At 42.9% G+C, this 27,349-nt stretch overlaps 1 protein-coding gene across 4 annotated transcripts in view; it reads left to right on the top strand.

Annotated features, from left to right (window-relative positions):
• ahrra (aryl-hydrocarbon receptor repressor a) overlaps nt 1-21,580 on the top strand; it is a 67,398-nt gene extending 45,818 nt beyond the window's left edge. For 3 of the 4 annotated variants that reach the window (XM_037079820.1, XM_037079823.1, XM_037079822.1), the window contains 6 exons: nt 5,210-5,328; nt 10,315-10,404; nt 14,232-14,376; nt 14,582-14,715; nt 15,904-16,112; nt 18,110-21,580. In XM_037079820.1, the coding sequence (XP_036935715.1) occupies nt 5,210-5,328; nt 10,315-10,404; nt 14,232-14,376; nt 14,582-14,715; nt 15,904-16,112; nt 18,110-19,253 (1,841 nt within the window). In that variant the 3' untranslated portion in view covers nt 19,254-21,580. Of the gene's footprint in view, nt 1-5,209; nt 5,329-8,943; nt 9,191-10,314; nt 10,405-14,231; nt 14,377-14,581; nt 14,716-15,903; nt 16,113-18,109 lie in introns of those variants that run through there. The other variant, XM_037079821.1, reaches the window with a different exon arrangement.
• The last annotated feature ends 5,769 nt before the right edge of the window (nt 21,581-27,349 follow it).

Here is a 27,349-nt window from a genome sequence, read left to right as displayed (position 1 = left end):
ACAAGCCAAATTTAGGAGTGTTTAGACGGGCTCTTAGCTGGCTGTGTGTGTGTGTGAGACGCCCTTTCAGTGGGTTCATCAGAAAACCAATCTTCTAAGCAGACGAACATCACGCTCACACAAAACATGTGCGCCACAATCAGCCATGTTCTCTATTTATAGAAGCGGCTCGATAACTTTCATATTATGATTGCTATAATGGCCCTCCTGTGTGTGTGTGTGGCGCCAGTTTTATGGTGCACCATGTCGTCAAGCCATACAGTAGCAGTGTACACAGTGCAGAGTAGTTGCCATACAAGTCTGTTTTGCCCGAGGGCTCGTGTGTCGAGATGTATTACTCCTGTACAACACGGTGACTAGAGCGCCTGCCTGCCAACCAAAACAGAGAAGTGGAAACAATCGCGTTTACATCCCGACCTCCAATCTGTGTGATCCCATTTGCTTTGTCATAATATCGCTTCCCCCTCACTTTAGTATCTAGGCACGCAACCAAGGAAGGCCTTTGTTTATGTTCTATTCAGGAATCGATCTTCAGAGACGGACTTCCCCCAGCACAAAAAAAAAAATCAACCACTCACGTTTTAATCTCCTCTGAAAGAGGAATATTTTTGATTCCTGCGCTGCCTCCAAGAAAGTACTGTTTTCTATTGATTGTTGTTTCGTTAGCAGACAAAGAGAATTGCTCTAAATCCTGGCAGTCTATCCCTTCAAATGTAATCTTATACGTAACAGTGGACACGAAAACAATCTCATCCAAAGCAATATCAGAAAGATTATAAACCTCAATCCAGCGTTAATGAAACTAGTATGATTGAAGATCGAATCATTGCAGTTTAAGGCATATATATATCCATGTACTGGGAGAGAGTTACACAAGTGGAAAAAGCTTCTGTTTGTCTTTAAAAAGTTATGAAAATGCCAAAACCTTCTTTCAGCGGATCTTTTTTTTTTCTCTCTCAGCCACATTACAAAAACAAGTAAAAAAGTTGAAATAGTACGGGCTGGATTTGGACAGGGCGAGATCCGGACATTTGATCTGTGGTATAATGAAGTATTAGCTTCCATTACAGTGCAGGCTTAACCTTTTTGCGGAGCACCATTGAGCGCTTGCCAGCAGTCATCAATATTTAACAGCTGTTGCTATTATGAAATTCTTTATGGGCTAATGTGGCTCGCCGGCTTGCACGCAAGGCCTTGGCCAGCCGCCAGCGCCCTGTCAGGAGGAAGGGGGGGGAGATTGACAGACGGCTCGCTCGCGTGACAACCAGCCCTTGATCGTCCAGCTTCTCTCTCTCCCTCTCTCTCTCTCTCTCTCTCTCTCTCTCTCTCTGAGTTGGTGTTGCTCTCTCTGCTGTGGATTTCCTGTGCCTGTGGAGAGAGAGAGCAAACGAGAGAGAGAGAGAGAGAGAGACAGAGAAGAAGAGCACTGAGGGAAGGGGGCGGGAATAGGCAAAGGAAGTGGCTGTAAGCCAACCCAACCTCAGCGCACACATATGCACACACACACAGTTTTCTCTACTCACGCAAGCCTTGTGGGAGGGGAGGGGGGGACTGCTGTGCTGCACAGCGCTCGCATGTTCAGGTCCGGAGCTCTCCTTTTACAAGTCAAACACACAGCGGAGGATCAGCTGCCAAAAGATGGCACCCATGCTGCTGAAGTCAGGGTGACAGAGAGTCTGAACGCAAAGATCACATGGTGGGTGCAGGGGATTTGAGGTTATTTGGAAAGCAACTGAACAAATTTAAATCTTTGGAAAAAATGGATTTCTCGAGATGCCTCGCTTTTTATTTAAAAGTAACACAAAGATTCTACACTTCAGTAGAGGAAGCATTCCAGGATTAAAACTGTCAATTAAGTAACTGTCAAAAGTAATGTTTAATTAATTATCATTTTGTCATTTAAAATTGAGTTAATAGTCACTTCACTGTCAACAGACACAACTGAAATGCTTTGTATTGAGCAATTTATTTATTTATTTATTAAGGGTTTAATTAACTATAAAACTATAATTTATTACTCATGGTTATTATAAAGGGTTACCATCATGAGTCACTTTAGCTGTCTTGAGTACTTTCCACCACTGCTTGTGACTTATTTACATCCTCAAATAGGATCTCATTCGATTTCATATTGCACATTACTTAAAAAAAAAAAAAAAAAGACAGTAAAATGAAATGTAATGTCCAGAAACGCTTAAGCACCTGTTTGACTTCTTTAAAGTCGGAGTAGGGCGCCAGCAGGTGAGGGCTGCACAGCAGCTGGTGTTGTGTCTATGAGCGGCCATGCGCAAACACTTACCTGCTCCTCACTGCATACAGGAGCATGAGCTAAAGAATGGACCTGGGGTATTACCTACAGCTCAAAATGCATGCTACTCTTGTCCTCACGATTCATATGAAACGCTTTGAGTCATGCAACACTCCTCAACATAATGTCATGCCATGCCATCTTTGAATCCAGTGTTCTTCTGATGCACGGGCCCGTATTGAAATATTCATCTCTGCGTTTTGCGAGACATTTCTTTGCGTTTTATGTCTCCATTATCCCCAGGATGAAAGCGTGTCAGGGACACCGCGGGCCCGCGGAGACATTGCTCTTCCTTCTCTTCTTTCTGTTCTCTGTTTTCTCGTCATATTTCTCGTTTTCAGCTGTGCTTGGTACAGTGGAAGGAAGTGGCTTCTGGAGGAGAAGGTATTGAAAACAGACAAACACACCCAGGCTGTTTTACACACCCGCGTGGCACAAGGCCAAACTCACCTCACCCCCTACAGGTTGAAGAAATTAATACATGATTAATACACACTTACATATGCTTTTTTTTCTCATGTACTTATTTGTAGTCTCTGACAACAAGCAGCAGTGAACATTTTGTAGACACGGGACACATTTGGCCGCTTTTTCACCATAACAGAAGCACCTGAAGCGGTCTAACGCACTCATGATCAGATTGTTCCTCACTTTTTCTATCTATTTCGATCAAATTCCCTCTCGTAATAACACGCTATCTTCTTTGTTTCAACAAATCCAACACGTATGATGTCACGAAAGACTCCGCAGTCGTTCTCTGAGCCAATTGAAGTCCTGAGTGACTAAAATTGTGCAAATTGAATCATACTGGAGCCGATTATTTGGGCGGGTGGTCCTGATATTTTTCTTGCTCGAAGTGGAAGTGGAAAGACAGAGCTGTTCGTCTAAAGGGGCTAGACACTTTCAGCCTCACCCTTTGGCGGCATCCATATCCCTCTACCTGTCACTTTTTACTTAACACCCCGTCCTCACACCGAGCACTTAAACGCCTCACCATTACCTACTCTGTTTTCCTTTTTAGACCAGAGAGGGAGAACACGGAGGCAAAGAAAAGCAAAGTCGAAGACACGGGCGACGATGAATAAAGCCGGCATTGTTGGCAGAGGAAGTGCCGGTGCCGATAATTAATCATCCCATATGTTTGTCTTTCCTGACGCTGCATCCTCTCCAAAAGCTGCCGTAAGAGAGAAAACAAAAATACATGAGGCGTTGAAGGAGGAAAATAAAGAGGCTTAATAGATTCATTCCCCTCAGCACTACTTTCCACTGGTTGGTTGATCTTTGCGATGATTCAAGAGAACGGTTTTGTGTGTGTGTGTGTGTGTGTGTGTGTGTGTGTGTGTATGTGTGTGTGTGTGGCTGTTTGAGTCTATTTGTTTGTATGCATTTGCACCTAGCAGAGGTGATGACAAAATACTTAAGGTTATTACTGGCGTTTATGAGTTTGCGAAGCTGCCTGTCATCAGCGTTTATCCGGATTTGAAGCAGCACATCATTAAGGCCTTTATTTTTACTCACAGCTTGAATAGACCTGCCGCTGCAACTGGTGGAATAAATTACACGCAGACAAAAATGTATATACGGGTGAAAAAAAAAAAAGGGGTGGGGGGGGTGGCGCATTAGCTTTGCGTGCTTCAGAGTGGATTTAAGTGAGGGGAAACTCTTCCAGCATCACGAAATCGGTCGTTGATCGCCTGCGATGCCGAGTGGAACAAAGAAATGGTGTTGAGATGAGGAGGAGGAGGAGGAGGAGGAGGAGGGGTTGATTGGGGGGGAGGGATGGACAGAGGACAGGAGATGGAAGAAGGTTGGGGGGGCCGAAGCCGAAATGGGGTTATTTGATGGGGGTGGGGACTATATGTAGCATCGGAAGATACATACATTTATACTGAGATAGTTCCTTTTAATGAGGCTATGGTGTGTGTGTGTGTGTGTGTGTGTGTGTGTGTGTGTGTGTGTGTGTGTGTGTGTGTGTGTGTGTGTGTGAGTGTGTATGTGTTGCGTGACTAATCTGTGCCCGCTACAATGAGTGACGGAGCGTAGGGCTGATCTCTCGGAGTGAGCCACATGCCCCCTGACAGCACACCCATAAGAGAAACACGCAAACATGCCTACAACACGCAACACACACGTCACCAATGCTCATGTGACAGTGCTGCACGCCACTCTCGTATCAGCTAATTGTATGTATACACACTGTGGCCTGGTAGCAGGTAGGGCGTACTTACTAGGCAATGCAGGGGACAGTTTGTGTGTTGTGGTGTGTGACTTATTTTTTGATATTTTTAAAAGTTCGTTTAACATCAGGTGGTACATGATCAGGAGAGTGATGAAGTCTCCTATTCCGTTTTCAAAAGTTGCACTTTGTCCTGGCGGCCTCTCCGACAAGATCATTTTCACCCCGAATGAATGAATTTTCTCTCTTCGTCAGCACATTACGTTCCATGGAAAAGATAGAACAAAACTTAAAACTCCCAGATGTTTCCAATGCTGTCCTCTACATCCTTTTGCATGTGTATGCGGCCCTATCGTGTGAGAGGAATCCCGTAAAGTCATGAAATCATCCACTGTTTTGTCTTGTTAGACAGGCCCACTGCACAGACTAATACCTGGCGTTAGTGCAGTGCAAAAGGAGCCTGTTACAGATAATGTGTCCGCCACATGTGTGAGTGTCTGTCCAACTCTCTCGCTGCCATATCTCAAGACAGAGGCGCTGTGGGAAGAATTGTTACTGTCATGAATCATTGTTGATGTCACTCTCTACATTTCCTGTGTTGTCTTGTCTCTTTATTCCTTGAGAGTGCAACAGCAACAAGGAGTGATTTTCTTCTTTCGTTACCATTTTTTCACACCGTTGATGTTGAAGTTCTCACCTATCCTTTTTGTTTTTGTTTTTCCTAGCGAGCCCAGAGAAGACCTCCAGGAAGCACGTCAACAGCACAGCATCCTCTAACCCTGAGCCCAGGAAAGAGAGCCTTCCACTAGGCAACACTGTCAATGAAAGCAGCCTCCTCCTGGAGGTAAGAAACCATATGGCTGTTTTGTGTGTGCGTGTGTGTGCGCGTGTGTGTGTGTGTGCAACCCTTGTTCATATTCACGTGAACTGTAATCCTTTTGTCATATTTTTCATTTTTGGTTGTACTTTCCCCCTGTCCTGTACGCTTGCATACACGCCAGTCGGGGGACCACTTTTGTCCGAGCGGCTGAGTGTGAATTTGGAAAGGACGGACGGAGGGTTTTTCTTGTGTGTCTGTGTGTTTGTGTGTGTGCGTGTGTGCCCTTCGCCCTTTGCCCTGACCTCCTTTGCCGAGCCACGGTGTTGCGTGACATACGGGTGAGACGGGAGTGTCAGAGTTGCTGAAGGAGGTGGGGACTCACACTCGCTGGCGGCTCGAGCATCCAGTCAAGTGTGTGTGTGTTTGTCTGCATGAGGCATCTCTGTCTGAATGCATGTGGTCGTGTGTGAAAGTGAGCAGAAGAGAGAGAGAAGAGCACACCAAAGCCTGTCAACAGCAATCGGAGCCAAGACAAGATTTGTTTTTTGTCAGTTCACCTCAGACATTTAATCAGATTTTGACCAAACAATCGTAAGTGTTTATATTTCAGGGCATGACAAGCACTCTCGTGTTATTTCGACTCAGTATCGGGTCAGCCAGTTAAACTCTGCTGTGACTGATACACACACATTGCACAATATGCACATTTTGAACATACACTTGTTGTTGAGTCCCTAGAAAAGCAAATGTTTCTGATGAAGGCATTAGAGCATACAGAGTGAGGTAATCAGTCACATACGCACAGCAGCACTGCATGGGTATTGTGAGAACATCATATCATTGCTGCACGCTCAATATCCCGATGGCTATCAGCCAAACGGCAAAGTATGACACTGATCATCGCCCAACAACTGCGTGCTCTCTCACACACACACACACACACACAGAGCTGAGCAGATTCACTGATGCTTCTGTTAACGTGTTAGGTTGTCTCAATGGGCTGGTAAACAAAGGGGGAGATTGACCGTAGTGATGTGCTGCCTCCTGTTGCGTGACTCAACCTGCACCAGGGCCTCACAGCAAACTGTGCATTAGTTGTTATGGTGATGGGATCCTGAGAGAGGGAAGAGACAAATGTGTGTGTGTGTGTGTGTGTGTGTGTGTGTGTGTGTGTGTGTGTGTGTGTGTGTGTGTGTGTGTGCTTGGTGAGACTGCAAGTCTTTGTATGTTAGTTTGCTTATGCTGTATTTACAATATTGTGCTTTTAATACATAAATACTATATGTTACCATCTAAATAAAAAGTTGCACAGCCATGTTAAAAGCTCTGTGAGGCTGTATGGTACATGTCCACATGGGCGTTTTTGGACCTTCCAAGCACTGGACACTTGATCAACACAGGCTACACCCTTGCGATCACTCCCGGGTTGCACATAACCGGGCAAACGCCACTCATGTGCTGTCATTCCAGACCAACATGGTGGCTCATTTGGAAACTTCCTCTCATATTAAGAAAAAGTGTTCACTGAAATGTGTGCCTGAAGATATATTTGGCGATTTGCATAAACTAGCCAAGATCTCAGCTTTATCCAACTAATACCCTGTCTCTCAAAAAGCCACCCAGCACTACCAGAATGCATTGCACAGCTGCTTACAGTACATAGACTAGATGTTCACAGTGACAATATGTGTGTTTCCACAAATTTGTTATTTTGCTGGGAAATGCTGCAAATAAAAAAAAAAAAAAGCTGAAATATTCCAAGAAAAGTTTTTATGTTTCATCATTCATTGAGCATTGGTTACATCATCTTGTTGTTGACTGACTTCTTCTGGAATGTTTTAACAGCACCAGACTTCAGACCAATTTTTTATTGTTTAACCGTTCCAGAAATGTAATATTCTAACAGTAAGTAGTTCATTATAACATGACGAATGTAAGCAGAATGCTACTATTATCAGTTACCATGTTCACTCAGTCACAATGGCCGACATTGTCAACCGAAAATTAGAAGAAACTAATGTGTTTCTCATGTGTGACTGAGGTTTCACTGGCTGATATCCAACATTTTATCCAAATATAATTCAATACATCGGAATCCCATATTAGTCTGACCTCAGTGTGTGAGTGAATGCTGTGGGCGTGTTGTTGTGCAGAAGGTCTCCATGTTCGTCATGACCTCATGATCGCTGCTTTCATCTCACTTTGACAGCCAGACAGAGGGGAAACCAAAGAAACCTTGTTGAAACAATGAGACAAGCCTGCCCCCACACCACAACCACCGCCGCCGCCACCTTCTACCTTCCCCCCCCCGTGTTTCCAAATCCAGTGAACCAATATTTTATTTTGGGCTCTGCGTGCAAAGCGCCTCTTAAGATTTGTAAGTCAAAGCTTTTAGTCTCCCTGGGGCAGTTATGGGAGCCGGGGGCGTCGTAGTTGCAGATATGTGCTGGAGCGGGCCAGCAGCAGGTGCCTGTTTCCATTATCTAAAGGCTTCAGTATGCAAGGAACTCAGGGAACTGTGAATGGAGGGAACATAGGAAAACAGCATTCATGAGCTTTCCTTCTTTCTGTTCTTGATCCCCATTATTCTAGAGAAAGACACATTTTTGTTTAAAAAGAAAATAGTCATTTTTATCATAATAATAAATTGTAAATGGGCTGTCCTGTTCCAACGTAAATGATAGGTGTTCCCATACTGAAAAAATAATGCAATGTACTCATTTATAATATATTTGCCAAGCATTCCATTTTTAAGAGTCAATTACCGCACGCAACCTACAAAATGTAGTGTTGCAGTCCAAGGCCTATTTGTTCCAGAAGAATAAAAATGTCAAAGTCCCTTAAAAACAAAATGGGCTGCAGAGATTTAATGTGGCATTTCAATGACTTGGAAAAGGAATGGAGAAAGGTGAACTACCTAAATAAACCAAAACGAACCCGACATGTAAACGCAAGAAGCAATACGTTTTAACTGCCACTTTTTTTTTTCTTTTTTTTGTACACTACACTGTATATGAGTGAATTAGAGGAGATCTGTCAGTACATTCCAGCTTTGGACTTCCTTGCACAGCAAAAAGCTACACCCAAACACCTTACCTCTCAGTGGACACATGGTTCTGATACGGTAAAACTCCGAGATTATCAAATTCTTGGTCTAGACATTTTTGTATTTTGGCACGTCACATTTGGACAAAATGTTTTCATCAATATATTAGATTTGGCCCAGACATGTTGTTACCAGATGTTTTTGCACAGCCCCAAGTGACCAATATATTAAGTATAACGGGAAACTGTACTAAGCTTTGTTTATCCTGCATTACCATATCTTCATTTCTAAAGCTTTGGAGTGGTCCAAAAGATGCTGTGTGCCTTTAGTTGTGACAGGCACACGCAGATCTTTGATGCCCAAATCTTGCTGAGTGAGTGCTGAGTCAAGTTCGAAATCCGGAAAAGTGATTCCTTGCGCAGCAGATATATATTCATGTATGTGGTATTTCTCTATTTTTGAGTGCCTGCCGGAGAAAGCAGTGTGTGTGTCGCCCTCCCCTTGGATGTCATCAACATGTTTCGGCTGACCTTGTCAAACAACATCTGCATCCACGCGGCTGAGAACCTGAGTCATCCTCCCATGCCCGCTTCCCTCCCCCCCATCATATAGGTTTCTCACATATCGCCGTGTCATAATTCGGAACGCGCCTCTGTTGCGGCGTGACTCAAACACCCCTGAGTTTTAGGGACAAATTGCTCTATTCACGATCACAGACAGGTATCAGGTTGCATTACATGGTTGAGATGGAGCATGTGCAGTGACCGGAGCATTACACCGCTCGCTAAGGCAATCAGATCACTGCTAGGAGAAAGAGAGCGGGGGAGACATGGAGGCGAAGTGAGTACGAGTGTGAATTGAAAGGCCACGGGGATATGTAGCACACAAACACGCATGCACACACACACACCAGGGAAGACCTGCATAGTCTCGCAGTAAAATAGAGGTGACAGACTCTGGCAGCAGCAGTCACGCAAGTCAAGCAGCCTCGCGGTTGTCACGCTATCACAGCTGTGCGCACATGCAAACACATGCACACGCTGGAAGACCTCTCGCCCTCTTCCACGTCTCCTTCCTGTGTTTTCTCTTTTTTTTCCCCCTCACACTCTCGCTTCCATCTCCGTCCGTCCATCCGCTTGCCATCCGACCGAGGCCAGTTATGTATTTATTTAAATTTTCCTTTTAATCAACACTCGTAAGCCCGCCGGCCAAACACATTATTCCCTGCCATGTGCACGGGCGTGAGGGGGAAAAGTGGGATGGAGGCTGTGTTTGTGTCAGGAGTTGCTCTGCTTTTAATCAGCGCGTTTGATAGCCGCAAATCAAAGCACGTCTCCAGTCAAACAGACTTGATTATCAAAGTCAGTTGATACGAAATACACAAGTTTCGAAGAGGCGCAAAACGCTGCATTTGTCAGCCTCAAGTTAACTGCTTTGGGTCTAAATTCCCCCTCTGAAAAAAAAAAAAAAATGCCTTTAGAAGCCTCTTGAAAGCAGCATTTTGCATTACAAATCAGTGAGTTTTATTTGGCCCACTCTGCTCCATAACCATCTGTCTTTCATTCCTCCTCCAGTGTTGTATTATTCTATCTTTTGTTCCATTTTCGCCGTTATTTGCTGTTCTGAGAATTATGGAAAGAATGATATAAATTGAACGTTGTGCTATGAAAAAAAAAAAAAAAAAGTCTGGCTGGCGTCAAATCCTGGCTCAAAGAATTATTGAATTATTGTACAGTAATGCCTGTAACCACAGTTGGGTCCCGAAAGAAACCATTTGACTCTGCTGCACTGTGTTTCCGCTGGCAATCATGCCCTCTTAACGTTAGCTCTGAAAAGACGACACTGATTTAATGCAGTTGTTTGTGTTTGTCAATTATGTATTTGCACTTGAGTATATTTGCTGCATGAGCTGCCCCGAGTCAACACTTATTTCTCTCTCTCTCTTTGCATGTGTGTTTGTCTAGTCTCTGACAGGCTTCGCCTTGGTGGTGAGCAGTGATGGGATGGTCTTTTATGCCTCCTCCACCATTGTGGACTATCTGGGATTTCATCAGGTGAGTTGAACTGCTCAGTTATATCTTATAAGTGCAATACTGCAAGTGACATGCTGTGCATTCGAGGTGTAATACTGTATGATAAGCAGTTTCAACTGAAAGATAGCAGGCAGCGTCATATTTCATTCAGCGACGTGCAACATCACTCAGAAAAAGGAGGTGTGTTGTTGCTGTTGTCTCCTCCCTCTCAAGTCAGCCTCCAGCACGACATATCATGTTTTCGACAAATTTTCAGTCTTCCAGTGGCCTCCTGTCTGAGCCTAAGGTAACCTGAATCCATCAAAGTATTTCAGGAATGTAGGCACACAAAAACAAAGTTAATATTCATCCATTTCTTGGTCTTATGAATATTTAGTTTGAGGTTTCTCTGCTGTTCATCTTTGTCAGAGTCTGTGTGCCTTCTCTTTTGTGATTCAACTCGCCTCAAATTAATAATGTTAAAGATATATCAAGCTATATTGAAATATTTGGTTTCTTCCAGTCTAATGATTGAGTATTCTAATCTAACTCAATAAAGCGAAAATTCCTATTCAATTCATTTTAATCATTTTGGAAGCATGCAGCACGTACTGATAACCTTTTCTCAAAAGGTAAGCTAGTAAACCCACCTGGTAGGCTTTTACATACTGTAAAGTATAAGGTTTTTACTCAACAAGTGCCATTATTCAGCAAGGTCCTCTTTTTCATCCTCAGCCGATCCTCTCGGTTCACCTCCATCCATCCCTTTCTGCTCACTTTCCTTTCCATCTTCTGGTTAATGAGCCAGAGTCAACGTCTCTCTTTCATTCTGCCTCCCTGCTGCCTGCTAACTCTATCTAGAGGGCAGAGCGAACCCACTAAGTCACAGCTATAAGAGGCCACAGGAAGGTGAAGCCCTCCGTTTCACCCCGAGATACACTGTGGGTGTCTGCCTGTGTGTGTGTGTGTGTGTGTGTGTGTGTGTGTGTGTGTGTGTGTGTGTAGGGGTGTGTGTTTGTGTGGGCACTGATAAGTCACCAATGGTTTAGCTTCCTTCCTCTCCCGCGGCTATACCCAGCCAGTCATTAATTATGGATGATATCAACACGGACTCGCCTGTCCTGCGATGCTGAAATCATTCCTCTCCTTCAAAACCATGAATAAAGTGCTTTTCACTGTTAAAATCCCTCCCTTGCCCCCACGTCTTCTTACACACACACACACACACACACACACTGACACTTTGGGATAAGAATTCTTCTGCTACAGTGCTCCCACTTGGCTTACAAGCAGACGGGGGCAATAACCCAGCGCCTTGAAATCGACATGAAAACCAAAGCGGTCTGAAGGATCGTGCCACAGTGTGTGTGCAGGGTGGCATGGGAGCCAGTCGAGACAGACAAAGGACATTATAACTGTAACGTGCACGAAATGTTGACATATTCAGCATTTAGCAACGAAAAATGTAATTAAACACTTAGCTGGTGTTAGCCATCTTTCATGCTTTTTGATGTAATGCTGGATGTTTGATATACTTCACGGCTCAGTGAGGCTGTACACGCCGGCACAGCAGTGCTCTGAGCTAAACACTCGCAATAACAATGCTTACATGGTGATGTTAAACATATGTAATATTTAGCATGTTTATCATCTTAATTTAGCGTAGAAGCACACAGACATTTGCTAATTAGCACTTATGTAGCAACTAAGAGTTCAGTTGAGGCTGATGGGAATATCGTTGATAAGGCGCTAGATGAATAATCAGAAGATCCATTAAGTCTGTTAGATAAATCCTCTGGGGACCAGGAATGTAGTCAGTAATAGTTGTAGTGTGAAAGAGATCCGCCAACACTACCGTTTCAAGGCCACCAGCACCATCCTTTTTTAAAACTGTCATGTTTTGCATGGCCCTCAAACTTTATGATGAATAACCATCACACAGGGATCCAGAGGTTTTTAATGTTTCAAGTCACCCAAGCTGCCAGATCGTCTTATGAAAGATGATCTGTCACTGTAACAAGGCAACCCACAACCATAGACAGTAAAACACCCATTTCAAAAGGCTCTGTGATGCCAGTCATTTATTTAGACTTAAGTGGATTACCAACAAACAAACTGACATTGCCATCCCTCGAGCCGGCTAAGAGAAGCAAAGGCAATAGAAGACCTTATTGATTCCACACCGTGGGAATTCACCTCACATTCTCAAAAGACCTGATTTTATGATTGCATTCAAAGGAGGAACAAGTGAACATACAGAAATGATGAATATTTAGGATCAGAAAAGTTCGCCATGGTCATTGCTGTTTGATATAATATCGTCTGGAAACCAAAAGCACCATCATGCCGCATCAGTGTTTTGAGTACGACAAAAGCAAAAACAAACTAGTCATTGTTAGCAATGGTTATCAGGCAGTGTTGGCCTGCGGGTTAAAGCATCCCAGCATGCAATGCTGTTTTTGATAAGATCATCAAAGGCAGAAAATCAGTGTTCATCCACATACAAGATCAACTTCAAATTCGATTAATGTAGCTCTGTGCTAGTATATACTGTCAATAATGAGAGGGACATACATTTGAGTGCATGCTATTCTATATAAGAAACCCAAGATTTAATATGTTGTTGAGAGTAAACAGTTGAACCCTGCAGTATGGACAAAAATAAGAACTCCGAGATTATGGTTATGTTATATTTAAGAGACTGATCAAAACATCCTCATAGCCTTCCTCACATGTTCCACTCTCACAAAGGACCTATTGGTTGTTTTTAAGTCCCATAGTTTGCCTCTAAGGCTTTGACAACATGTCACGTAATTTGGAGCCCACAATTGTAGTCAGAAGGACACTTATCCTTAATATACCACAGCAAAAAAGAAACGAGAACGCTTCACTAAGTAGCGCCACAAGAAAGCCCTGGAGAAGAGCAGAAAACCTCCACTGGCCTTTGATCCCATTTGTTACTGGGGCAGTTAGCCTTTGAAGGTCAGCGAAAATATCACTTATTCTCCATTTCTTCCCCTCTTCTTTTCCTCTCTGTGTTTTTTACGAGAAACATAAACAATAGTCACTCGATCCGTCTGTCTGCCTGACTGCCGGTAGGGAACCAAAACCACAGGACGAAGCGCCCGCCGAAGACGGTGGGAACAGATTGTGTTTTCAGAGGCAGGCGATCAAAAACCCTCGCGTGCCACCAGTGTGGAAATTATGGAGCGAGCGCAGGGAGGAGGGAGAGAGGGAAGAGGAGAAGGTTGAACATTTTAGTGAGGAATCTGTCATGGAATGACAGAAAGCAAAGCTATTGCTGGAAAAGAGCGAGAGGCATGACGAGAGTGGGCTAGAACCGACTTACTGTGTGTGTGTGTGTGTGTGTGTGTGTGTGTGTGTGTGTGTGTGTGTGGACGGGGAGGGTAAGCTGGGTTGGACTGCTGTTCGGGAGCTGGTGTCACGCGATGTTTGACAAACACAGCTGCCCTCGCTGGCCCTACAGCTGCCCGTGGACTGTTACTGTACTGGGCAAATGCTCCTGCGTGTGTGTGTTATGTGCAGTGTGAATGTATGTTTCTGTGACTTTGTGTGTACAGTACGGTCCTTGTGTGTTTGATGGGGGAGGTTGGCATGCTCCCTGGGAATCCCGAGGCAGACTTAGCGTATCTGAGCAGCAACGACAGGAATCTGCCCTCCAAACTGCAGCTAAGCTACAAAACTGCAGCGATGGTTGCACAGTCACAGTGCAGACGACGCTGTGTTTCTTAAGACTCTCGGGAGGTGACGTGACGACAAAGAAATGTCTCTGGCCGACTGTCATGGCCAAGAAAAATTATTTAATCTAGGAAATTTCCTCAACAAAACCTGCTCAATTTTATCCACAGACCGACGTGATGCACCAGAACGTGTTTGACTACATCCACATAGACGACCGTCAGGAGTTCAGACGTCAGCTCCACTGGGCCATGTGTCCTCCGCAGCACCAGGGGACATCGGCTCATCAGGACAGCCAGCTACCTGCCGGGACTGGTGGGTATGGTGCAACCGGATGAGAATGGGTCAAATTCAGGGGAGGGGATTTGTTTGGGCGTGCATAATATCAGCAAGCAGTTAAACATGTAAGAACTCGGCGCCAAAAATGTGTCTGTTCATGAAGTCAGTTGTGTGTCATAAAAAAAAAAGAAATGCATGGGGAGAAAAAACAAAATTCTCATCTTTCACTTTTACATCTCAGGCGAAGACTTCGTTGTGAGCAGCCTGTTCCATTCTCCAGAGGCCGGGGGAATCCCTCCTGAGCTCTCCTGCTTTCTCAACAGATGCTTCATTGCCCGAGTCCGATGCCTCCTGGACAGCACCTCTGGATTCTTGGTGAGTGGACTGAACCTAACTAAACATTAACGTCAGTTTTCAGTGCAATAAAGTCTATGCAAAACAGAGAAGTGCAGAATATTGCACTGAAATGTAAGCATGGGGTGAATGTTGCCCACTTTCTGGGAGAAGACCCAGGCCTATAAAAAATATAATGACTCCTTTGGTACAGCAATTTTTAATTTGAATGTGTACAATTATTTATAGCTGTATTGCAAGGCGTTATGAGGTAATTGGGTGCCTCGACACAGCAGCAGAATAGGAACTTGGTTCATCCCTTCATGGCTGTGACGAGGGTGGTTTGGAGAAGAGCAGTGGAAAAGCTGCCCTGATGACAGAGCAACAAGAATATGGGTTTGGACCGTTTCATCAGGGTCAATAGAGTTCACTGTCACCAAGTCTGCTCTGGTTGCACTGACGCTGGCTGCACAACAGAAATTCTAGATGGCAATTTTCTGAAATATACTCGAAGCATCTGTAGCCAACGAGTGAGCAAATATCGCTAAGATTGTTTTCCCCGTCACTCAACATAATTGCATCGAAGACACATTACTTGTAATGTAATGCACAGTACGCGAATGCGCTAGCCGCAGTCCCATCAAACTCAACTGCACTCAATTGTGTTTAGCACTAAGTAGCCAAAGTTTGCATGTTAGCAGGCTAAGAAGGTGAACCTGTTACCTCCAAGAACCTGCTTAACAGGTGCACTGCTTACTAAACAGCAGTATGCAAGCATTGTAACAAAGTGTAAGATTTAAGAACCTCTTTAGTTCATCCTCAAAACAATTAGACGGCAGCACATGACCAGAGTAACTGCTAATTAATGCAGTTGCTGCAGTTGGCTGGTTAACTCAGTTAGCTGCTTTAGCTTGCGGTCCTGGCTGACAGCTCAGAGAGGTATCCCAAGACATGACAGGCCAAGGCTAGCATACTAACTTCTGTAGTTATCTCTGCAACACAATAGATAGATATATTTGACATATTCTTATTTTTTGACATTATATAGATACTATCTTTTTTTTTTCTCAGGTGCACCAAACAGTTTTGCCTGACATGATTTTCCAAAGCGTTTTTTGATATGGTCACGCCTGCAGTGACAAGTCTCAGCACAAAAGAACATTTTAAGGGGCATTGGAGATGTAGACCGTTGGACATGGCTCAAACCAGTCAATTCTTCTTCTCTCCTAGACTATGCAGTTCCAGGGTCGGCTGAAGTTCCTCAGTGGTCAGAAAAAGAAGTCGGCCTCGGGGGCCCCGATGCCACCCCAGCTGGCTCTGTTCTGCATAGGCGTACCCCTCCTTCTGCCCTCCATCACTGAGATGAAAATGAAGAACATGTTGATGCGGGGAAAGAATAAGGGAGGAGCAGGAGGGATTATCTCTGCACTTGAGCACGGGTAAGAGGGAGTGGAACCTCATACATGTGACACACGTTTCACAGCGTGCCCTAGTGTAAATCCACTGATAGTTTTTAATGGGGGTGCTATACTGTAATTAAAGGTCAAGCTTTTTAACACAAAGTCGATGTCTCAGAGTCATCCAAACTTGAGACTTGATGCGTTTTGGCACCTTGTTATGGCCTCTAGAGATTACATTGATTTGTCTGATGGGAGAGCTACAAGTAAAGGTCAAAACATTTAAACCTTGAAAGGCCACAGCCGCGACATCAGTTAAGTTTTGTTAAAGCTTAGAGTTCTGATGCACACTGTCACCCTCATAAGTTACACAGTTTACATGTAAAAACATACTCAGCGACTGCCTTGACTAAAACCCACAAGAAAAAGTTAAAAGAAACATTCAAAATGGTGTCAGAGTGCAAAAAAATGACACAGGCATCAGTCCTCACGTTATTTATGATTTTTTTTTAGGTTATTTTCCAGCGATGCCAGCTTGTTACCCAGCAACGGTTTCATGAACACACAAGCATTTAGCCCGAGACTCAGTTACCAACACATACATAATCCCTTTTCCTCACCCAGCAGGCTCTGACACCAAACCAAATGAGCGCTGGACACCTTACCTGTGGCCAATTAGGCGCAAATGCATGTCTCAGCTTGGAGAAGGCCCTCTGCGCTTCATGCATCATTAACTGTGTTGGAAGGCTGAGAGGCCAAGAGTTGAGCTGTAGTCAGGAAGCAGAGCACTACCACCCCCTCTGCTGTTCAGTCCCCGCTCAGCATCAGCCAGGGAGACACAGAGAAGGTTAGATTTCTTTAGAAAAAAAACAATTAGTTGTAAGTGGACAGCACATTGGCTGGTTGGATCAGGAGGCCATGAGGGTTATAGGTTGAGGGTTGAGCCACCAATATGACTCACCTGTCATGCACACATATATACATGGCACTTGATTACAGGAAGAAAGTGCTTGAGAATGTTTATATTTGATGTTGTTGAATAGACACTAAATACCTCCCATGTGCTGTCAGGATCCACTAATAGATATAACCCACTGTGGAAATGTATTTCTCAACATGAGCTCTATATAGCTTTAGAACGTAAACGTTCAAAACAAACAGTTCCTCAGATATACTTACTTAAAGATCTCTACTGTAATACTACTCTAATCCAATAACACTAATCCAAAGCCTTAGCTGCTGTTCTCAGCTTATCATTAGTGTTTAATAAACCAGTTGATCAGAACCAGGAACTAAACATGTTTAAATGTAAAACTTCTCAATAATTGTTTGAAATGGCCCTTTTTCAAAATAAGGAATATATGTGCAGTATGTAATAATAAAAATTGCATGTATGCAATAATAAATCATGTAAGCCAGGTTACACAGCAAGTCAAATTGCAGAAAAGAATGCTTTTAGTTGTTAGCCTTATTCAAGCTTCCACTTACACAGTATGTCCTGTATGACAGGAAATGTGCTGTGGTGATCACAAATGTTCACAGTGCAAGCAATTCAAAAACAATCGAACATTTAATAAAAAAAAATATGCACTCAATAATAATAATTAAAAAAAAATCTGAAACACTCTGCATTGTTTAAACAGAAAATTAAGATATACAGCATTGTACTGCCTATAAACATGGAGAGCTGGATGTCATTGATCTTCGGGTCCTGGATGTTGACTCTGTTCTCAATTTTCAGATGGGATGAATCCTGGAAAAGATGAGTCACTTTTGGAATGATTCTCTCCCGAACTTAAATGAACCAAACCAAGATACTTAGGCTTTGAGTCATTCATCAATCAGCAGAAAAAAAAACATTCAGTTTCTGGACATTCCTATTGAGGGGACCATTGACATTTTAAGAGAATATCTCCTCTTCAAACTTTTTTGTGCTGATGAATTTATTGTCTTGTTTTGTGACTAATGATGTCATTCTTCTTTTGATCCTTCTCTCCCTCCCTCCACTCCACCTCTCATTCCATCATTGTCCCTTACAGAAAGCGTGGGGAACACCTCCGGAGGCACTCCTTCAGTGGAGGAATGGGTGACATTGCAGACCCTCTCCTCCTCTCCTGTCCCTCTCCTAGTGCTTCCCAGCGAGGTCACCACACTCCCTGGACCCCGCTCTCCAAAGACAACCTCAAGTATCGCCCTGATGTTTACTACAACCAGGAGGAGCCCCTCAACTACTGCAAGTCCTCTATGGCTCCCCATAAAGGTGTCAGCCCAGGCCTGGGCGGCTGGCCTCTGCGGCCAAACTCAGGTCCTCTCAGAGCGGGCCAGGGTGTCGGCTACATCCCCTCTAACCGCCTGAACAAGGTCGGCCAGTATGGGAAGCCATACCGCCTTTCTCCCAGCTGCCACAGTGGCCGAGGTGGCGAGGTGTTCGTGTCTAAGCTCTACGGGAATGCTCAGATCCCCACAGATCCAGACGCCTACTGCGTGGACCTGGTGAAGAACGAGAATGGCTATGGAGAATGCTACGATGGCCATCTGATGCCCGAGATGCCACCCATCAAGGTAGAGCATGACTCGGACTCTGAGAACGGCTGCGATGCCTACGGCCGGCCCTGGGTTTGCCGCGACCCCGAGTCCATGGATCGTCGTTATGCTAACGGGTTATACGACCAAACCTCGGGCGTCCATCTCAAAGCAGAGGCAGATTACTACGATCAGCAGTACTCGCCCTGCCAGCGCGGGAAAGCAGGAATCAGCCCACCGTACAACAATGGCAACTACCAGAACTATGCAGTCACCAACAGCGGCAACACAACCGGGCGCCTGTTAAAATGTGACAAAGACTTGGGCAATAACAACGACAACAACCAATTTAGTCCGCACAGACTCTCCCACACAGACTCTCTATGCAGCAACCAATCCATCAACCTCATGGACTCACACGTCTACCCGCAAGACCCCCACAAGGCCTACATGCACCCGGACTACAACAAGCATGGCGCTTACGAGTTCAAAGGCCACGGGCTGATCCATTCGATCAAGCGGGAGCCAATGGACTCCCCACCGTGGCCTGAGAACGCTCATGACTTGAGCCAGTCCATGATGGTTGGTCCAAGGAACGCTATGCCCTGTGTGATGAGCACAGGGCACCACAAGTCCAGTCCCTACATTTACATGCAGTAGAAGTGGCTGGAGCAAACACATCATCAGATAATTACCAGACCAACCCCCCCCCCCCGACACACACACGCACACACACACAAACACACACACACACACAATAAGTGTGCATTAAAGTAGTACTTTGTATTTTGCGCCACATCCACCAGCATTACAGAAGGACAGTCGTTGATCACAAGGGTTCCCGCGATGTCGACATTTAAATCACTTCTTCTGCTTGAAGAAGAGGTCACCAACGAGGCTCAGGTTCTAGTGTTAGTGTTGTGACAATCAAAAGTAATACTTTTAATCCAGTTTATGGATAGATGATTTAGTTTTTAAGAAATACATTTTGTAGCTGGTTCCAAGCACTTTTGGATTTAGTGACAATGAGACAGATTATGTCTAGAAACACAGTTTAATTTTGTTTTATCGTGTCGTGTACACCTGGCTTTGTGGGAGGAACAAAGACTTTGCTGTAAAAAGATACTTTTTTAGAAAAAAAGAAAAACAAAAAACATTGTACACAGGAGATAACCTACACCTCATGGCTGGGTTCATCAAGGGAGATGGCTGATTATGAGAGCACACTTTGGAGTCAGTGATAACAACTTAGTCTGCCTTGATGGTGATTTTGCATGTTTTACTGCTTTAACTATAAATGGCCTACCTTATTCATTACTGCCTGCAGTGATGTATGGATGGAAACAAATGGTTTCTATGCATTTTGTTATTGTATTAAAGGTGCAGTGTGTAGGATTTTGGGTATCTATTGGCAGAAATACAATAACTATATTTTCATCAATGTGTAATCACCTGAAAAAATAAGCCGTCATATCTACTGAGGGAGCGGGTACGCCCTGTTTCTACAGTAGCCAAGAGTGGACAAACACTAGGCAGTGTGAGGGGAGGGGTATTCGTTTGGTTGCGATCTGCAACCACACCACTAGATGCCAGAAAAACCCTGCACACTGGATCATTAAATCGACTTCCAGAGATTTTAAACTTGATCACTTGAAGAAGAAGAGGAAAGAAAAAAAGAAAAGAAGAAAAAAAAAAAAACTTTTGATGGAAGTTACATAAAGTTGCAACCAGGACCTATTTTGTCATCACTCATCAAAGACACCTGCATTCAACAACATCCCTGCTTAGTCAGTGTGTTCTAGATATGATTTTCCAGCAGTGTAGCAACCAATACTTTTGTTAGAGCATCGCTTAATACAGCATTAAGGACATTTAAAAAACAAACAAAAAAAACAACTTTATAATAATGAAACAATATGCAATTCATAGTAGGTGGATCAAAACATGTCAAACTATTGGTATGGCCAAAGCTTTAAGAATATTCCATACATTGGTTTATTGTGTTAGAAACACACATGAGGGCAATACATGGCACATAGGGAAACAAACCTGTAGTTCAACCATGTGTCCTGCTGAAGCATCCTTAAGTAAGGTGTTGAATCCCATCAAGAACACGATTTGCCCTTTTAAATTAGAGGCCTAAGATGAACTTGGACCTATGACAGATGGTCTGCACTGGTTAAATGGTGTGTTAATTATCAGCTGAAGCTTTGTAAGGACAACGTAGAAGTGTTTGTTTGAACTGAAGGAAAACTGTTACAAGATTTCGATGCGCACAATCATTCTGTAATTTTAAGTCATGAAACTCATGTACAATGTACAAATAATGTTAATTTATGTCAAGACTAATGTTGTATTGTGTGGAGTAGTGTTTATGACAAGATCAGCATTTCAACAAGCCTATCTCACTGCAGATACAACACATTTCCTTTTGAAATGAATATACACTTTTTCGTGTTGTCTTCTCAGTCCGAAAAACATCAGACATCGTCTTCACAATCAGTATTTTTGCACAAACGAATTAAAAAGCACCAAATTGATTGATTGAGTCTCAGTTCTGTGGAGCTACTGTAGTAGTTTCTGAATTGCACTACTGGGAGTAGTTCAGATGAGGTTCAGCCTAGCCAGACAAGTTTTGAGTCGACACGCACAACTGTACATGGTGTCACTGTTTTGAATTTGTATTTTTTTCTCTGTGTGTGTTCATTTCAATAAATGTTTGATGATTCGTATTTATTGTAAGATGCAAAAGTGCATAATTTAAAAAAAAAAAAAAACCTACAGTTTTGAAGGCTTTTCTGTTTCACTAAAGTAAATAAATATGGCTTTTTTTCCCTTGCTATCTTTTTGATAATTGTTCAAAAGACTGTCATACTTGTCTCATGGAGGAGGTAGCTGCAAGGTAGCGAACACAGTGTACATATGCAGTGTCTTCCAATGTTTCTACGTGTTTTTGCAAATGGGACTTATCTATTAAAAGACTTTTCTTTATATGGAAAATCCGGGTGATGTGTTTTTCTTTCGCTGCTAAGATGGTACATAACAAGTCAACAAAATTCTGCCGGCTTGTTTGGCAGTAAGCAGAACAACATGTGATATGTGATGGCATTCTGGGTTTGGCTTTATATCAAGGTCCTTGTCATGAGCATTAAAGTTTATAGGTTATAAGGGCTGTGTAAGTCTTTATCAGATGTGTATGGGTTAATTGGACAATACAAGTGTTAATAATAGTATCATAAGCATGTTTGTTGTCAGATAACAAGATATTTATGCACTTAAAAAAAACTTCTTTGCAGTTTATAGGCTGTTTATAAGAATGATCTTTTATAGACTACATATGAACATTAACAAAGCCTTTTTCAGCTTCTTGTAATTGTTTATAAGAACATTGCAAACAGTTTATTGAGTTAAACCAGCTTACTTATGTCATGGTTAGGCTTTACTATGCATTCTTTGTTGCTTTATTACACTTAATACATACTTTTGTGTGCATTTATTAGCAGCTAATGATGCAATAACTAATAGCTAATGGACCTAAAATAAGAATAATGCCTTATGCACTTTAATTAATTTTCTTAAGCATCTATAAACTCTTATGTAGCTTCTTGTATGTATGAATGTTTAATAATGTGATGCAAGCATTTTTATGATGCTATTTTAAACATTTATATAGTCTTATTATAACATAATAAGGTTTATAAACATCTTATAAGGACTCATCAGACCATGTACAACAATAAATTAGGAAAATAGAACACAATATCCTGTGTAATATTACTTAGTGCTTATAATATGAATATTACACAGCTGTAAATGACAACCATCTCTGTTAATCATTCAGAAGTTTGCAATCAATGAGTGAAACTGCAAAAAAACAAAAAAAACAAACAGTTTTTAACCACTCAACTCACAACATTTGAAAGAATGTACCACGCGGTCAGACTAATGGCCTCCTGCTGTGACGAACGATTTCCTGTATGAAAAGTGACCAAATTCAATTGTTCCGTTTCCATCTCTGTCTCTTTAGCAGCCCCTGAATTTTTCACATGTACCAAATGTGGTCTCATCCTTCAGATTTGTGTCTCTATTAATAATAAATACTCAGCAGAACAGGATACAGAGTATCTCTAGCCACATTGCCTGTATGATTAATGCGCTGTAAAGTTGGCATGACAGCTCCTTCACACGATCTGGGAAACTCAACACCCGTCTCTCACCACTGTCTGGGACAGGGGCTGGAGCCAGGGGAATGTTGGCATCCACAGAGAGGTAGAGGGCAAGGACGGAGGCACGGGGACAAGAAGAGAAAGAGATGTAGCCTAAAAGCTGTGGTTATATCCAGGTCCTCTGTTATTCCCAGTAGGGCTGGACCTCCATCTCACTGGGTAATAATTACTCACTTGGCAAATCGGGTTTAAAGTAGTGGCTCAAGATTCACTGTCTCCTTGATCCAAAGGCCCTCCTTCTTAACAGTGACACAGTTTCAATATCACAGAGTCAGGATTACAGCCCATACAGCATTTTTCTAACCTCTACCCCAAAAACCTGATCATATAATGGTTGCATTGTGACACTACAGTTAGGTCTCTGATCAGTAAATGATCACCAACTCTAAACGTAGATCCCAGTCACTGAGGTCGCACTCGGGATGCATAAAGGTCACTGTCTATCAGGATGCCATCTAGCTTGCACACTATATCAAAATAAACTTTTCATTCAGTGCAGATAGTAGGACGCAAAATATAACCTTGGGGAAAAAAAGCAAATGCGGTGTGCAAAAATCAGATGGGGGCTAAAGAAAACTGTGCATTAAATCAAGAAAAATAACTTAATTGTCACCACAGGAGTAGGTTCTGCAGGAACCGCAGATTATGTCATGGTGAGACTGGGACATATTTGCTTAATGATGCAAATAGGGATTCTGGAGAAATATAGTAGAATGTTCAGTCTCATATATTGATACTTTGGGTTTTCTAGGTCGTCAAATACTTTGTGGCTGGGAGGTCTGGCTGTCCAGCGACCCAAACCATCAGTATTTGACAATCTGTGAACGCGAAACAACAATCGGATACAAATTGCTCTAAAACAAACAGAATTGGCACTTTTGTGTGGTTGCATTTCCTACAGTCGTCACCCTTTGGACTGTCACCTGCACTGAGTCCCTCGCTTGTTTACTCTGATCTGAGCGAAACAAGCCTCTCTAACTGCTGCCACAGCGATCGTCATCCCTGCTTTTAATCCCTCCCAGAAGCTTGTGTTTGTTTCGCCACAGTCAGAGTATAGCTTATGGGGAATTACAGGATACACGAGGATCAGTTAGTGTGGGGATTTCACTGATTGGGATGATTGTGAGTGTGTGCTGGCATGCTTGTAAACAGGGTAAGCACCAGATAGCCACATCTTATTTTTGTTTATGAACAGACTACTAATGAATTTTCAGGAAATCCTGTTAGGAGAGTCACGTCTTTAACTACATCGTATAAATAATATCCACCACGTTATTAAAAATATACATTCCAGGTCCCACTTTCATATACAGTACATGGTCACGGTTTCATATTCAGTTGGCAGTATCACTTTTAAGGCTTTTTGTGTCTTTTTTTTTCCATCTTAGTAACATGACTTTCAGGAAAAGGTACCTAGAAATGCTTTAATGTACTAGATCTCCAAAACCAGAGGGATCTAATACACCACCTGACCGTTCTCATTATCCTGCGTCAAAAAACACACATTGTGCACATAATAATGGAAGTCCATGTTGGTCTTGTACACATGCCCAACCGTTGACGTGTTAAATCTGAACAATGATAATTGGCATCCTCAAAGCTGGTATTTCTCCATTTAAACGTACACTTCCTCGTAAAAACCTTGTTGATTCCTCTGGTGATTTCTGTTGATCTGCACAGCAACAAGTTACAAAAAATGGCCAAATGCGTGTCAGCAGTGAAGTTTTGTACACCCATGCCGACCCAGGCAGTTGAAGAGAAGAACTGCTCTCTTCCTCTCCAATTAAAACAAGCTCTTAACAATAAGATCCCACTTCCTCCTCGTCCGGAGATGAAACACGTCATGTTTTTATGTCCTTTCAACTGCACGGCGACTTAAAAGCGTATCTCATCTTGAGTTGAGTCGAGTTTCTATAGAGAGTTTGCATACGGCGCTCCGAGGCCGCCTGTGGGTAGGTTAGGTGTAACTGCCAGAAAAAATTAATGAGATTCATTACTTGGCAAGGAGTATGAAAATATAGCACGGGAGGAACAGCGAAAGCTAAATGGCGTTCATAACTCATTTTGATTCATATAGTTATATGCCATGAATAATCCATGGACAGTGTTGTGAAGTTTAATAGCTCTGGCATTGGAAACACTCTATAGGTTTTCTGTAAAGGAACTGTGATTACTAAACAGTATCATGGAATTTACTCACCACTAAGTCTGTTGTTGTATGGAGCCCTTTCAAAGGAGAAGCGTAGCGTTGTTTTTTTTTTAGCTTTATTGATAGGATAGCTGAAGATGTTTGACAGGAAACAGGGTGAGAGAGAGGGCGAGTGAGCAGCAAAGCAAAGGGACCCGGGCCAGGAGTCGAACCCGGGTCCATTGCAGTGAGGACAAAGCCTCTGGACGGCTGCTTTACCCACTGAGCTAAACAGCACCAAGCATAACGTTTTTGTGTGGCTTTGCAGGGATCAAGCTCTATGAGATGAATTACATGTTGCATTGTGTCTATAACACACACGCACATGCACACGCACACGCACACACACACGCACGCGCGCACACACACACACACACACACACACACACACACACACACACACACACACACACACACACACACACACACACACACACACACACACTTTCCAAGTGAGTAACAACTAACTCTAATCTGAGTGAGTACAGTGTGTAGTATCTCCCTCTTTCTCACTTTTCCCCAAAGGAGTACTTTGCTTTTGTCTCACTATAGTTTCATGACTGATGATGTGACAATAAGAGGAGGGGGGAGGGCGGATGAGGCTGACTTTAAATGTTTAATAATCATAAGCATGCACGCAACCTTCGATCACGCCATCTGCATGACACTTGTTCTGGACGGGGAGGGGGTAAGGGGTGAGGATGACAAAGAAAGAGACGGAGACGGAGAGATAGAGAGGTGGAGGGATAAAACCTTGAGGTGAGAAAAGAGAAGTTAGCTCGGGAGAGGAGCGAAAACAATGAAAAGAGCACATCCAATCAAGAGAGAGGAGCGAACGCTCAGGGCAACTGTATTGTAAGCAAAGTGTTTGATGCTTGTTGACAGCTGTATCTGTGAGGGGGAGAGAATGTGTGTGCTTGTGTGTGCGTGTGTGCAAACCAAGACCTATAATCCTATACCATGCAAGGTTGCGTGACCGTTCATACCCCACTCTTTGCTGCTCCGCACACCATTTGCCCTAATTGGTCACACCCACTCTCTGTCTTTCTCACACACGCACACAAATACACACTCACACAGGCAGATGCACCAATGCATAGACACAACAATGTCCGCATCTCCTCTCCCCATATCCCCCAGTGACAATGAGGAGAATCCTTGAGGGTATATCCCAGACACGCATGCCCAGACACATATGCCTACACATTATTATGCACATATACACACACCCTACTAAGCATATGGAAGACAGTCACGCAATCCCCCTGCCCATAACCCTCACAACCTTGCCATTTCTTCTCTCCTGACTTCAATTAGCAAATGAACAATAAATAGCACCATTGCATGCTGTCTTTGGCTGTGTGCGTGCAGCCGCTAAAACATTAGTTTAAACCCTTTTTTTGGTCCCATGTATCCCGAAAGCCATGTCAGACAAGAGCCCCCTTCAAGCCACCCGTCATGTTCCATATTCACTTCAAATGACTTGAAATCGGATGCTATTTAACATTATTCATTTTATAAGAGTGGATTATTTCAGCAGTTACTCAATACAGCGCAACTGTCAGTGTTTAGGCCAAGTTTTAATTCTTTTCAACCATCCACACATCATTTTAAGATATTCATTCTAAAAAGGTCATTCTAACTTTATGAATGAGCTAGGCTAAACAGTTTATCCATTTGGCTATTTTTAGCAAACTATTTCAACTATTTATTCTCTAGCCATTACTTTCAATTAATCTATTAATTAAAAAAAACATTTACCCACTACAGAGTTCATTTACCTAACTACTCATAACTTTTAGCTAACTGTTAAGTCTTCTTTGTCTACATGTTCATGTTGTACAGCAGACTTTAATAGTCCCATATGGATATTTCAACAATATATCCACTATACAGTACATTTACCTTACTATTTAAACTGTTCACACATTACTTCAAGCGTACTCTTTGGTCTTCTTTGCTTGATTACTAGGCCTCTTTTTTTTTCACTCTCACTCAATTTCACGAGCTGACTTCAATGGGCCCATATTGATATTCAACTATTTATCAACTATAGCCTCCAATACATTTAACCTACCTAACTATTCAGACTATTAATCCATTACTTTTAGCTAACGTCTGTATTTGGTCTTCCTCACATGCTCTCTAACTACTTTTGAATCACTCTCAAATGCTAGCCCTATATGTTCACATTTAGCAGCTGAATTCACCCAGCCCATATGGATATTGACTATTCTTTTATTGATTAAAATGTGAACTTTAAGTATAATAAGGAGTTGTAATTCTTATTTTGTCAAATAAATTGACACTAAAGTACCTCCTGGCAACTCCTGGTGTACAAG

The sequence above is a fragment of the Acanthopagrus latus genome, chromosome 19 (assembly GCF_904848185.1).
Source record: "Acanthopagrus latus isolate v.2019 chromosome 19, fAcaLat1.1, whole genome shotgun sequence".
Lineage (NCBI taxonomy): Eukaryota > Metazoa > Chordata > Actinopteri > Spariformes > Sparidae > Acanthopagrus > Acanthopagrus latus.
Note: the sequence above shows the minus strand (reverse complement) of the source record. Positions and strands in the feature narration are given on the sequence as shown.